The 14,285-nt window shown below is 39.3% G+C and overlaps 2 protein-coding genes across 2 annotated transcripts; both read left to right on the top strand.

Moving 5' to 3' along the window:
- The first annotated feature begins 137 nt into the window (after nt 1-137).
- Nucleotides 138-3,237, top strand: acot20 (acyl-CoA thioesterase 20). The gene is made up of 4 exons (XM_088286389.1): nt 138-230; nt 1,245-1,767; nt 1,951-2,153; nt 2,339-3,237. The coding sequence occupies exons 2-4, from the start codon at nt 1,317-1,319 to the stop codon at nt 2,927-2,929; spliced, it is 1,245 nt and encodes a 414-aa protein (XP_088142515.1). The 5' UTR covers nt 138-230; nt 1,245-1,316; the 3' UTR covers nt 2,930-3,237.
- A 3,175-nt stretch (nt 3,238-6,412) lies between these two features.
- gpr176 (G protein-coupled receptor 176) lies at nt 6,413-14,056 on the top strand. Its single transcript, XM_088286482.1, has 3 exons — nt 6,413-7,020; nt 10,141-10,393; nt 12,012-14,056. The coding sequence occupies exons 1-3, from the start codon at nt 6,813-6,815 to the stop codon at nt 13,207-13,209; spliced, it is 1,659 nt and encodes a 552-aa protein (XP_088142608.1). The 5' UTR covers nt 6,413-6,812; the 3' UTR covers nt 13,210-14,056.
- The last annotated feature ends 229 nt before the right edge of the window (nt 14,057-14,285 follow it).

The raw sequence follows: 14,285 nt of genomic DNA, 5'->3' as shown, positions 1-14,285 counted from the left end.
TTCCCACTCTTAAAAAAATAAAATATACTGCAGTTACAAAATCAGACGTTTTTAAAGTCGTGTTGAAGAAGAAAGTAAATGACGCTTCAACATTTTAAACAAAAAAGTAAAAGGAGCGTTTCAGAAACCACCCCGTCTTTTTTCAGTCAAGTGGTTCCTTCCAGCTGCTTCCGGTGAATGAGCTCCGTACTTTCGCTTTACTTAGCCACCAATATTTACATTTTTTAAAGGTATGTTGTAATTCTTTTGGCTGATAGGTTAGGGGTTGTTTGCATTGCATTCATTGTGTAATGTCTTTTCAAACCACGATCCTCTCTCAAACGCAGAATAACAACAAAGCTTTAACTTGCATTTTTTCCATTGATACGAGCACGCTCTATCCACGTTAGGCTTTCTGCACAATGTAAAACTACGATTAATTTAGTTCACACTTTACCCTGATTTTCTTTTTACTTGTTCAGCAAGACAATCGTGAGCTGGTAACCTTTCACCCAGTTAAACATCACTGGGTCTTTGTTTATGCCCTTGAGCTGGTTCGAAATTGCACTTGTGAGCAAAGGGGGCGTTAATCCACATCATTATTCATGCAGATATTCTGGGAATATTCTATCATATTAAGCAGCAATGTAAAAACAACATTTGTTCCAAGTAATTTACATGTTACTTATACTTATAAAATGTAAAATTTGAATTTAATTGTGTAAAAGTTGTGTGGTTACCTGACAACGATCTTAAAACGCACTGCACGTCACTTATCATTGATGTCTTTTTGCTATAAATGGAATCCTTGCAAATAAACGTGATAACACAGCCACAGCAATTGGCGACACCTTTGATTGCCTGACTAATTTTTAAAAGATGACACAGGCTTTTCACTATTTTGATGATGCGGTATGCCATCAACTTTAGAGTGGAATTGTGCCCACACATCTTTAGATACCTGGCTTGTATTCTCTGGGTTCAAATTTTATTTATTAAACCCTCTACAGATGTGTGTTTCCTTGACATTGTAATCAATACAGGTTATTTAAATCCAAGATTCTTCAACATATTTTGTTAAATTCCTTTTACTGTCTTTCCAAGCTAATTTTGAGAATACATAATTTGGCACAGCTGTAAATGATGGAAAATTTTAAAATGAGGAATTTGACTTTGAAATAGTATTTGAACCTGTCTGTGTCCTTTTCTCTTTTGCTTACATAGCAAAATGTTTGATTATTCATGAGTCATGTTTGTCTTGACAGACCCTGTGGTAACGACAATGAAAGCAACATTCAGACCATTTTTGTGAGTCGCAAATCTGCCTTGAAACTGAAATGGCTCAGATTCGCCTAAAAATCCTTCCCGGTGTCCGCTGTCTCTTTGACAAACTGGTTCAAGTCAAAGTTGAGGGTCTCGCTCCCCTCAAACAGGTAGAATTAAGGTCGAGATTGGTTGACGACAAAGGAGTGATTTTCAAAGCTTCTGCGCTCTACCGAGCTGATGAAAAAGGCTTGGTAGACGTGAGTAGCGCAACCTCTCTGGGAGGAAGTTACACTGGAGTGGAGCCCATGGGTTTATGGTGGTCCATGGTGCCAGACAACCCGCACAAAAAACTTGTGAAGAAGACCGTACTGACCCCAACTCTAGTAGAGATTGCAGTCCACAATGGAGACACTGGGGAGATGTTAGCTTCTGAAACCAATGAGAGGGAATACATGACGGAGGGCATGAGGAGAATTCCAGTACGAGAGGGACGTGTGCGAGGAGTTCTCTTCATACCAGCAGGTTATTTTGTGTTTATTGTTGTTCATCAAATAATAGCCGGGTCGTTAATTACTAAACTGTGGCGTTTCTCTTAAGGTGTTATGCAATTTACAAAATGTGTGTGGACTTGACACAGTGCTGTTTTTTATTCATTGTTGAATGCATAACTTTCTCTCACATCCTTTTATGTATTTTTCTTTTCAGGGAAGGGGCCATTCCCTGGAATTTTAGATTTATATATTTTAGGTGGAGGCCTTAATGAGCAGCGAGCCAGCCTCTTGGCAAACAAAGGTTTTGTTGTGCTGGCGCTGGCTTATTATGGCTACCAAGATTTACCCAAAAATCCCAAGAACTTGGATTTGGAATACTTTGAAGAGGCTGCAAACTTTCTACAGAAGCATCCAGAGGTAAGTGAATTCTTATTTGAAGAGATTTATGTCATGAATTGTAATTTTAAAAAAGTCTAGAAATTTATATGATAATCCATGAACACAAAAAAATGTTTACATTAAAATTTCAAATGTGTGTGTTAAATGACACACATCTAATGAATATGTAGTATGAAAATTATCTGTGTCTCTTGTTTTTTTAGGTTCGAGGTCCAGGGATAGGCGTTATCTCAATGTCCCACAGTGGTGCTTTGGCATTGTCAATGGCATCTTTTTTCTCAGGAATCACAGCAACTGTCTGTATTAATGGCTGCAGTGGAAATACTGTGATTCCATTACACTACAAAGACATTGTGATGCCGCCACTACGCCCTATCATATGGAAAACAAAAATTAGGAAATCTTGGCTGATTGATATCCGTGATGTCACCCCAGATCCAACCCTGAAAAAAAATCGTGCCTCTTTGATTCCAATAGAGCGGGCCAACTGCCACTTCCTGTTTGCTGTTTCAGAAGACGACCGCAACTGGAACAGCGCTTTTTTTGCCAAGCAAGCCGCTGACATTTTGAAAAGTCATGGCAAGGAATCCTTTCAGGTGGTTTCTTACCCGAAAGCTGGACACTTTTTGGAAGTTCCTCACATGCCATTTTGTCCGTCATCCTTCCATGCTGCAGTGGGAAGAGCTGTGGCCTTTGGTGGGGAGCCAAAAGCCCACTCGTCGGCTCAGCTGGACCTGTGGGAGCGAGTCCAAGAGTTCTTTGAGATACACTTGAACAACACGAGCTCTTATTAGCAAGCATCAAGTGTGCCAAGCATCCGAGACTCACATCTTACACAAAATTAGTCATTGCAACTATGACAATTAGAAACTTTATTATGTTAAAATGTCAACACACTCAATTTAATACTACCACAACTTGTCTCCAAAATTATATTTCCTTTAATTACAGTATGTAACTCTGTTTTTAAAGATTAATTTGTCTTTTTTGCAATTGTCCAACATAAATAACCGCAATTTCTGTAATAATTCCAGCTTTACATATGCCTGTTCTTTAATGTTAGCCAATCAGATTACAAGATGGTTGCAATGATTTGTGGCTGAAATAAATGGCTTTCAATTATTATATGTACTGGTATTATCAAGCTAGGACATGATTTTTTTTTGCATGTGCAAAATAAAGATTATTACGTCATTCAAAATATTTCATAATTCGGGACATAATGTCGTCGGGGCACATTGCTGTTGAACCATCATGACACACAAATCCCACCAGAGTTTTGAGTATCTTGTGAGATGCCACTTAGAGGCAGCATTCAAAGGCACATTTGGCTGTCCAGAGTAGTCAATTAATAAAGATAGCTATAAAATTGAGTGGGGTGTTTTTTTTTTAGAAAAAAATTCATGAGCATAATGGTGGTTTATTGTTTATTGTAGCAGTTTTGTGCTGTCCTTGAATGGAGCTTTTCATGCAAGAGAGCCCTTTGCGCTAGGAAAAAAAATCACGGTGGGCTACGTGGTTATTTTGTTGTTGAATTTAAACACTTTGTTTATGTGTTATGCTGGTGGGTCTTTTATACATGCATTGATAAAAGATCTAAAATGGCATTTTTGTCATACAACTATTTGGTTTTGTTTTGCCCAAATTGTAGGCCCCTCCAGTGTTTAAGTTGCCCATGACTGCTCCTAACTTTTTTTTTTTTTTGACAATCACTTATCTAGAGCAACTTGACATCTGGGTCATATAAAGGGTTACAGAATCATTTCTGATGCTACCCTCTGAAATTTGGGAGCATTGTATAATCCTTGATAATAATGAGTTAAAGCACCTTCCTTATAATGCTGTTTTCATTTCATTAGGTCAACCAGTTCAGTGAATTTTCAATCTTGCGGAGGTATCCAGTTATGTATGTGTAACTAACCACGTTCATCAGTAAAGTCTCATATCCTTGTTCAGGGGGCATGCTACAGTATTATTTTCATTTATGTTAAAGGAGTTGAGTATGTTTGTGAGACTATTAGACTTTATGCACTGTATAACACTAATACTTTTTTTGACATCTTACACATTTTGAAGCAGGATAGTACGTAAAACAAAGGACGGAATCAAACATTTTTGAGAATAAAGACTGGAACGTATTTATATTTACTATTTAAGTCAATGTTACCAATTAAACTGTCCAACCCCCATGTTAATAATATTAAAAAAAAACAATTTAATGCCTTGGTGGAGGTCAGCAGTCTCATTTATTTAATCACTTTTGGCATCGCTGGAAACAACAAATCTAACAGTGGCTGATGACTTTTGCACAGTACTGCATTTCTTTCAACTGACCTGTCTCACCTTTCACCAAGTTAAACTAAATTATCGTCTTATTACATAACATGAAACAGATTTTCACATAAAATTTTGGTGACAGTCTGGATAACAGTGCCAGAGCAACAAATCTATTTATCCTTTTTTTTTAGTCACCGTGCCGTGAATGGATGGAATCTAAATGTGTATTAAGCCTTGAAAAACAATTTTTACCCCAAAACACAGTAAACAATACTTACATTTTGTTCGGCGCATCAAAGTCAAATCAACAGAGTTATCATGACATTTGTCCTGCCTAGATGAATAAAATCAGCAAAGGCTTTATATATTTCTACTCTAATAGTAATTTTTTCGACAGCTTGCCAAGCAAGCCGCTGAAATGTTGAAAAGTGATGGCAAGTAATGCTTTCAGGTGGTTTATTATCCAAAAGCGGGTCACCTATTGAAAGTTCCTCATATGCCATTTTGTCCATCTTCTTTCCAGGCTGCATTGGGAAGAGCTGTGGTGTTTGGTGGGCAGCCAAAAGTCCACTCGGAGTCTCAGCTGGACCTGTGGGAGCAAATCAAGAGTTTTTCAAGAGACCCCTGAACACCACAAGAACTTATTAGCAAGTTTGCAAGCATTACATGCTGTTATTTTCGGGAATCAACATCAGCCTTTTTTTTCTGGTTTTTAATTATTTCTCATAACTTGGACAGCTTGGAAGTGTCGTTTCAATCTGACTCAGCCTTATAGGACATTGTTGAAGTGAGCACAATGAGCATTACACAAAATCGCAATTTCAAGAGCCTCCTTTAAAGAGGTCATACTGTGGTTGGCAAGGACCTAAAAGTATAAATGTGCTATATTCAATTTGTCCATTTTTAACTTTGGCGTGATTGGGCCCAAATATGTATATATATATATATATATATACACATATATAATATATATATGTTTTTTTTTTTTTTACAAGACCCACAAAGCTCTGACAGTGCATCTGGTAGAAGGATTCAACTGCTGCTTTTTGGCCTTCTCTACTTAAGGATACTTGGGTTAGTAATCCTTTCCCCACCCTTAAAATAAACAATTTTCTTAAAAAGAAGAATCTTATCAATCTAGGGCTCCGAGCTGTATAATCAAATATGACTAAAGGAATAATATCAATCATATTAACGGGGTTCCAGTGAAAGCGTGTGTGCGCGAGTGTGTGTGTGTGTGTGTACGCCGGTGCCCTATTTCGGTCATTTGCACAAACCAAAGAGGAATGTCACAATCCGTTGTGAGAGAACAAACAGAGGGTAACAGGATTTCTTTGAGCGGTCAACAAGTCAAGGTAACATTAATAGCCCACCATAAACAACACCCTTACCGATACTATGCTTAACAGATCTCAACTAAAGAGATATTGAGGACCAGCAATATTAAAATTGAAATGGACTTGACTTAATTTGAATGAAAAAGATTATGTATTTATTCTTACTGTATATTGAAAGGCAAAACAATTTCATGCTCTCCCCAGCATCAAAACGGAATGATAGCGAACTTTACCTGATTTCCCATTATATATATATATATATATATATATATATATATATATATATATATATATACATATATAGATAGATAGATAGATAGATAGATAGATAGATAGATAGATAGATAGATAGATGTGATTTTTCTAAAGTTAATTTAGTTTCAGAAACACAGTGGTGTGGGGAATGGATACCAAGAGTGAGGTTAATAAAACTAGTCGGACAATTAGTGACTTTCAGAACTTGCATGTATCTTTTTTAGGGGAATTTTAAATGTTTGAATGTTTAAATAGTCTCCTTTGAATATGCCAGTGCAATAAATGATTGCATTTGGTATTGTTGCGAACAACACATTCATTAATTCAGCAATGTGGGTACTTATCATCATGCCATATAAATAGGAGGGGCATCCTCCAACGCCCCCCCCCCTTTGCGACTCTCGCAATCGCGCGTGTCACGTCGTGAAATATTCATTAATCGTGGGATCTCCACTCCAGCCAGTCGACCAATGGGCGACCTCTCACGGTGCAGCAGGAGTCTGACAACCACCGAGGGAACAAGAGGGATAGAGGCAAGCACGAAATGGACGCATCGGATCCAGCCGTGCATCCCCTTGCGCATGGATGTCTTTGACTGATTTTTTTTGTCTTATGCACTCCAATGGCGTTCTCAGATTTAAATTCTGTGATGCATGCGTGCGGATTTCGGTGCATGCTTGGCCATCGTCTCCAATCGCTGCTATCTATAATGTTTCAATTGAAGTGCCGCCAGCGTGCATAAAAAAAAACAAAGAACGCCCCCCCCCACACACACACACACCAGAAAAAAAACGAACTGGACCACGATATGGATAGCGAGAGTTGGGCTGCAATGGTCGGGGACAGTGCAGCCAACGTGACAGCTGCTCATATCTTGCTGAGTGTCCTCAACTCCTCCAGCCGTCCGCCGGTTGAGGGGACCGCGCTGGACGACCGGGACCGGCTGATCAGGGAGCAAGCCTATCGTGATTTCAGCACCGCCGTCCAGGTTCTCATCCTCATCGGGTCGCTACTCGGTAAGTCCAAAGGTAACATGAATGGGGACTGCAATAAATAATTTTGACAGGCGACAGTGAGCCTGTCATTTTCTATTGCATTTGGAAGTTATTATTAGTCTCAGTTAAGCAATCTTGCAAAAGTAACGTAAAAAAAAAATACAAGAGACTAAAATTTGATTATTTTTATGTTTTTGCATTGTAGCACTTTGCCTGGTTTTCTTGAAATAAATAACACAAGTATCATACCAGTTGCAGATTTGCCTCACAGTTAAGAAGTTGGGGGTTCGAGTTGTATATTTTCTACTTTTCTGCCATTCATACAACAGAATAATAGCTTTGAGATGATAACGACCCGCATTTCATTGGAAAGACAATTGTAAAATCTGCTTGTAATATTTTTGCATTGTAAAATACTTAATAATTAATAATAATTAATACTTAATAACAGCTGAGAAACACTATGCCACACAGTTTTAAAGTTAAGGGTTCGAATCTTAGTCTCGGCCTCCCTATGTGCAGTTTGTTTTGTCCTGTGCTCGAGTGGATTTTCCCCACTCTGGGTTCCCCCCCACATTCCTCAAAAGACGTATTGTTAAGTAATTGTCCATAGGTGTGAATGTCAGTTTGAATAGTTATTTCTCTATATGTGCCCTGCGATTTACTGTTGACCAGTCCAGGGTGTACCCAGCCTCTTGCCCAACTTTAGCTGAGTTAGGTTCCAGCTAGCACCACAGACGGTTGGTTGGTTGTGTATTTAAACATGCACTGCTCTTGGAGTTGAGCTTTGGCAAATGTAACATTGTCGTCATCTATAATGCAATTCTAATAATATTGACTTTAATATTATGTATAATACAGTAGAAAATACCTTTAGTTATATTATCCATGAACTAGTCATATGAAGGAGGGTCTAATGATTTGACTCAGGGTTGCAAAAATAATAACACATGGACCAATATAAAATATGGACTGAACACAATAAGTTAAAGTGCACAATAAACCTAAACTGAACTATGTATTTGTCTAATCAGGCTAAGTGGTCCTTTCAAAAACACCGGTGTAAATGAAAACCTAAATTTATGTTTCTTTGTTGGAGAAGACATAACTTCAAGGTAGCACAATGTTAGTGGAATTGTGGTGAATGAGTGGGTCTCACAGGTTCGAGATTCGGGGCCCATCCTGTGTGGAGTTAACATGTTTTCTTTGTTTTGGAACGTTATTTTTTTAAATATACTCAGGGTACCTCCACGGTTCCAAAAAGATGAAGGTTTGCTGTGAATGTGAAAGTGAATGATTGTTTGTCTATATTGAACTCAATATGCTGTGGGATTGATTGGTGACCACTCAAGGGTGTCAGCTGGAACAGGCTCCACATCATCTGTGACCCTAATGAGGACAAGCGCTGTAGACATGGATGGATTGAGGGTTATTTATGTCTCCTATTAACTTTTATAGACCATAAAATGCATTGCTTTCCAAGTCAAAAATCAATGTTGAGCCATGAAGTCACTCGGGGACTTGTAGTATGCTTACAGAAGTGATCCTCAACAAATCCACGTTAACATCCCAGCATGTTATTTGAACCGTGGTTGCTTATTTTTACATTTGTGTGGTGGGTGGGCGACCCAATTTCAATATCTGTTTCTAACTGTTTTTGTTTGACATTTAAACATAAAATAAAATCTTATTTTATATATGTACATTTATTTTTAAATTACATTGTATGTTTACTTTATTGGTACGACGATGCAGCTAGTTAGATTGATACATTACTGTTTTTGATGTACCAAAGAAACAAACACAAAAGAAGAAATAAATTGTATGGAATGAGCTTGTAAGTTTTTCGTTTTATTTGTTTTTTCTAATGAATCAACAAAATGTTTGCCTTAGGCTTTGAAATAGCTAAAAAGTCGAGATAATATAACCAAAATGCTGGTAACATACCTATGAACTGCAACCACTTGTGCAATGCCTCCCATTGTAGTTTGTTACACACTAATGCTACATATTCAAATAAATGCTTGTGTGGAAAAACACGTGTAAATATAAAACAGATAATAAATATGGCAGGAAGTGAGTGTGCCGCATGATGACCCATCATCACACTCACTACAGCAAAAACTAGTCCATTGAGACGTTCGTAACCTCGACGGCTCATATGTCAGGACAATAATAAAGCAAAGACTGCTGTGGTATATTTTATACACGACACTACGTCTACTTACAAACCTTAACATTATTTCCATCATGAGTTTGGTTCCCACTCAGGGACAGTGTGATTGTTTGTCTGCTTCGATCTGCTCTGTGATCGATTGATGAGAAAATGAATGAATGAATGGATGGATAGACTCCTTGTCTAAAGTGAGACTTCATGCCAATTCTTTAGTAACAGAGCTATTTGCATCCCGACTAAGGGTTGGATGTAAATCAAAGCTAGTTTTACCATTCTAGACTGTTGTGTGTGGATCATCACCGTACAGACTTAATATCCATAGTCACACTGAGCAGCGCCAATCAGAAAAGGTCAGCGCTAATCTAAATGAGTGAACGTGATAAATACCTAGCCGGCTCAATTCAACTTTCTTAGCTACCTCATGTGGAGCTTGCTCGGCTGCTGATATTTGCAATTGGCGCAGAGCTCATTTGGAGGAGCAATATGATGGCTAACTAGCTAGCTAGTTAGCTAGATGGCTAGCTAGAGAGATAGCGTCACTAGATTGCTAGCTAAGTAGCAAGCTACTTAGATTGCTAGCTAGCTAAGTAGCAAGCTACTTAGATTGCTAGCTAGCTAGCTATAGCTAAATAGATAAACGTTATTTATTTAGCGCATTTCATGATTTAAGACACATCACCATATGGATTTATTTATTGATTGATTGAACAAATAAACATTATGACATAAAAAAGTAAAATTTGAAGAAAGAAAATCATCAGTAGATCAACTCAGTTTTCATGTTCAAGGGAGTGGGAAAATGTACAATACTTACCTATATGAAAATAAACCCAATCCCCCTCATGAATGTCCTAAAAATAATGTTAAAATGCTCGCAGCTAATGCCATTGTTCTTCCACCAGGCGTGTTTGGACACCCGGAATGTTATGATGTGACTCAAAAGCTCTTCATTTTATTCCCCACAGGGAATGCCACCGTATTGTGGTGCACCTGCTCCACAAACGTCTTCAAATCCGTCACTAATCGCTTCATCAAAAACCTGGCTTGTACGGGTATCTGCGCCGGACTGTCATGCGTTCCCTTCGACGTGGCGCTGGGCTCCAGCCCTCATTGCTGCTGGTGGCTTCACACGCTGTTGCTCTGCAAGATCATCAAATTCCTCCACAAACTCTTCTGTTCGGTCACCGTGCTCAATTTCACCGCCATCGCATTAGACAGGTTAGTTGATGTTAAGTTTGAAAAACATGTATTTATTCCAGATTAAAAACACAAGCATGATATAAAATGCAATATGGTGGATGAGTGGTGATCTTAACAGTTCTGAGGTGGAGTTTCCATGTTGAGGGCAAAACACTAAAGAAAACAGATTGATGGATACAAATGTGTTAGAAGTAACCACTTTCCACCTCGTAACCACCGGCCATGAAATGGGATTTGGTTACCTCTGACTCGGTTCACTCAATTGAAAAGTGCACTTCACAGACATGAAAGGTTTAAACGCATTCAAGCAATGCTTTAAGCTCTTAATTGCTTGACCAAGTCGGCTGAAGTACGTCAGTTCCAAACGATGGTGCTTTCAAACACAAACGTCAATGCTTCAATCTGTATTTGCACTTTGTGTTACTGAAGGTGAACAATGCTTGGTGTGCGTGAGCATAAAGTAGCCAGAAACGACATCTCATATAAATTTTGAACATATCCTAGGAATATAAATTGAACCCAAATCACTTTTCCAGGTTTTCTTAGAGGACTGTTGATACAAATAATGGACCACCTAACATACATCGCAATACAGTAGCTTGCCACTCTACTAGAATGTTATTAATTATCCAAAATACCACGTTCTTCATACTAATTTAGTATGAAAAGCTACAAATATTTTTTCTTTTGTAAAAGAAAATACTGTATAAACTTATCAAATCAGTTGATTATTTATTCTTATGATGGCTGACAGTCACTATAGCTATAAGCACCCCTCATATCTGTGCAGCGTATGAAAACGTGCTTGAAGAGACAATAATGCAAAAGAGGCAAGTCCTTCTCATAAATGGTTTTGCTAACAGTGAAGCAAAGATGCAAAGCTAAGAGTCAATTTACATATTTGTTATTATCTGTAATGCAGACGTGAGGAGAGGCAGCATTTCTAGGTTCAATGTATACAAATCACTCAGAATGCTTTTTTTCTCAAAGTGATAAATATGTATTTTGCCTCATTTAAAAAAATGGTTTGGGAATATAGGTTTTTTTTGTTTTTAATTGTTGCATTTTGATTAATGAAATGAAATACAAGAGTGTTTCATACATCATGTAGTGTGTGTTGTGTTTTTTGACGTATGAAATCAAGATAAATAATTTCAAAGCGTTTTCCACCATTATGCAACAAAAAAAAAAAAAAATTTCTTTTGTTAAAATAAAATAATGGAGACGGACACGCCCTGTGTGTGTGTTTGTATTCATGTGGCTTAACTCAACATTTGTGGTTGGCTTAAATGAAATGGATGTTAATCAGTGCCACAACGAGTTTTAAATCTCTCAGGGCAGGATCGTTCATTCACTGCCAATGAACGGCATAACAACTGACGAATGTGCCCTCTGGGATTCACTTACTGGGAATGAATGACAATCCCCTCCCCCTGTCCGCACACTGGTTGCATGTCGTTCGTCAAATATGAACAAGTGAGTAACTGCATGCTGCAGTTCAACTTCTGGCCAGCTGAGAAAGGAAAGGGTCTGTTCAAGTCAAAAACCACAGAATTTAAGAGAGGTTGTGTCATTGCAGTTGTATTTTGATAATTTGTATATTTGTTGACCAATGAATTTTCTATTGTGTCTCTAGATACTATTCAGTACTATACCCACTTGAGAGGAAGATCTCAGATGCACGATCCAGGGATTTGGTCATCTACATTTGGGTCCACGCGGTGGTAGTGAGTCTTCCCGTGTTTGCCGTTACCAACGTCACAGACATCTACGTGACGTCGTCCTGCTCGGAAGACCACGCCCGCACACTGGGGCACACGCTGTACGTGTTGATCTACAACATCACCACGGTCATCCTCCCTCTGGCATTGGTCTTCTTCTTCATGCTGCTCATCCGCAGAGCGCTCAGCGCCAGCCAGAAGAAGAAGGTGATCATCGCCGCCTTACGGACGCCGCAGAACAGCATCTCCATCCCGTACGTGTCTCGACGAGAGGCCGAGCTGCACGCCAGCCTCCTGGCGGTTGTTCTGGCTTTTTCTGCCTGCAGCGCCCCCTATGGCGCTTTGGTTGTCTATCGTACCCTTTTGGTTGAGCCCAAAGATTTGCCTGCGTCACTGTACCTCACAGCCTTATGGCTCCCTAAAGTGTCCCTGCTCACCAACCCACTTTTGTTCCTGACTGTTAATCGCTCAGCGCGCCACAGTTGCCTGGAACTACTGTCCCGAATCCACAGACGCTACAGTCGACGGAACATGGTCAGCATGGGGGCTCTGGTATCTCTGGACGGGGAGGTTGTGATAGGAGAACCAGTGGGACTAGAAACGGCAGGTCGCTCTGGGAGCCAACTTCTGGAGATGTTCAACATCGGCCAACAGCATATTTTCCGGCCCTCTGAGGAGGAAGAGGACAATGTAGCAAATGAGATCCCCCCTCACAAGTTAGAAGGGTCAAATGAGGATCACAAGAACGGCTCACGACTAAGAGACCTACGGGCACACGTTATTACCAAAAATGATCTGTTGCAAAGACATGGAGGCATGCCCACGATGACGGCGTCGCGCTCATCTCCAGTCCACACGTGTGCTTATACCTCATCGTCGCAGGTGGCGCCGGCTACGCTTCCAGAAACAGAAGACCCCAGCCAATTTGGGTTCGGACCCTTTGAGCTACCTCCTCAGTGGTTACCTGAGACGAGGAACAGCAAGAAGAGGCTGCTCCCGCCATTGGGTAACACACCTGAGGAGCTCATCCAAACCAAGTTGGCCAAACCACGGCCTGAAAGGCGAATAAGCAGGAACAACAAGGTCAGCACAATTTCTGCTGCGGACCCATGAACTACACAAGTCACAAAAAGTTGGCTTTCGGGTGAAATTTCCGGCACCGTAACATTTACGGGGGAACTTAATTTTACTTTCTCCAAACTTGTGGATGCAACTGATCAATACTACTTTCTGCACAACTGGCTCTTCTCTTACGAGGAGACGAACAGGAAAATTCAGAGTAGGCGTTGTCCATGTATGGACCAATATATTTCCTGGTTCAATTAGAATTCGGTTATGTTTCAAACAGGATTTTCTCAGAGGGTAGAGGCCATTGAAACTAGCGTGTTACAGATTCTCAGCAGCTGGTTGCAACGCAGAGGTACAGAGAGATAAGACATAGAAGTTGACGGCCTTGAAAACGTATCCGTCAACGGTTAAATTCATTTCACCTGTAAACTTTAGAATGGATTTCAGGTTTGTCCTGATATGAATGAACAAACTTTTTATTGAGTCTGGTTTATATGGTAGACTCTAATGCTACATAATGGATCTATGTGGGTCTATGCAGAATGCCGAAATCTGTTTACATGTTTTTTTCACAATATATTGAAAGTGGCACTGTTCAAATGAACTTATTACATGTGTTTGTATATTTGTTTTGCTGTGAATAATAAGCATCCTGCTCAGCCGATCGATACAATCAAACACGTCTAGAAATTCTGTCACTGTGATAGAGGCACTGTTGCTTGAGAATATATTTTGATAGTAAATAATTCAGCCTTTTCTAAAACATCTTATTCTGACAATGTGCTGTGACCCCGTGCTTATATATTGTTGTTTAAGACTTGTTTTTATGTAGTAGAAGTTGCCATTATTTGTACTTACAATGTCTGTGGATTTAAGAGAATGCCAATGTAAATTATGCAAATACAGATAAGAAAACATTTTTAGCTATGTTGTGCAATTTGTGGAGGGAGTGTTTTCATAACAATATGCGGCAAAGCATCAAGGTTGATACTGCAATTCAACTGTAAATTGAAGTTATTGATCGTCCGCGGGCTTTTAAAAAAACAAAACAATTGTAGACACACATAACCACAAATCTATTGCAAAACCACATCTGGTTTGCAATCTGTCATTGTTTCCAA

The sequence above is a fragment of the Idiotropiscis lumnitzeri genome, chromosome 21, assembly GCF_059441095.1.
Source record: "Idiotropiscis lumnitzeri isolate Australia: NSW breed Sydney's pygmy pipehorse chromosome 21, RoL_Ilum_1.0, whole genome shotgun sequence".
NCBI lineage: Eukaryota > Metazoa > Chordata > Actinopteri > Syngnathiformes > Syngnathidae > Idiotropiscis > Idiotropiscis lumnitzeri.
This window is presented reverse-complemented; position numbering and strand designations above follow the sequence as displayed.

Bases quoted from the DNA above. Each gene is read 5' to 3' on its own strand.
- acot20 (XM_088286389.1), top strand. From the start codon at position 1,317: ATGGCTCAGATTCGCCTAAAAATCCTTCCCGGTGTCCGCTGTCTCTTT. The intron at 1,768-1,950 runs GTTATTTTGTGT...TTTTCTTTTCAG, and splicing joins AGTTCTCTTCATACCAGCAG to GGAAGGGGCCATTCCCTGGA. The intron at 2,154-2,338 runs GTAAGTGAATTC...TTGTTTTTTTAG, and splicing joins TTCTACAGAAGCATCCAGAG to GTTCGAGGTCCAGGGATAGG.
- gpr176 (XM_088286482.1), top strand. From the start codon at position 6,813: ATGGATAGCGAGAGTTGGGCTGCAATGGTCGGGGACAGTGCAGCCAAC. The intron at 7,021-10,140 runs GTAAGTCCAAAG...TATTCCCCACAG, and splicing joins CCTCATCGGGTCGCTACTCG to GGAATGCCACCGTATTGTGG. The intron at 10,394-12,011 runs GTTAGTTGATGT...TTGTGTCTCTAG, and splicing joins ACCGCCATCGCATTAGACAG to ATACTATTCAGTACTATACC.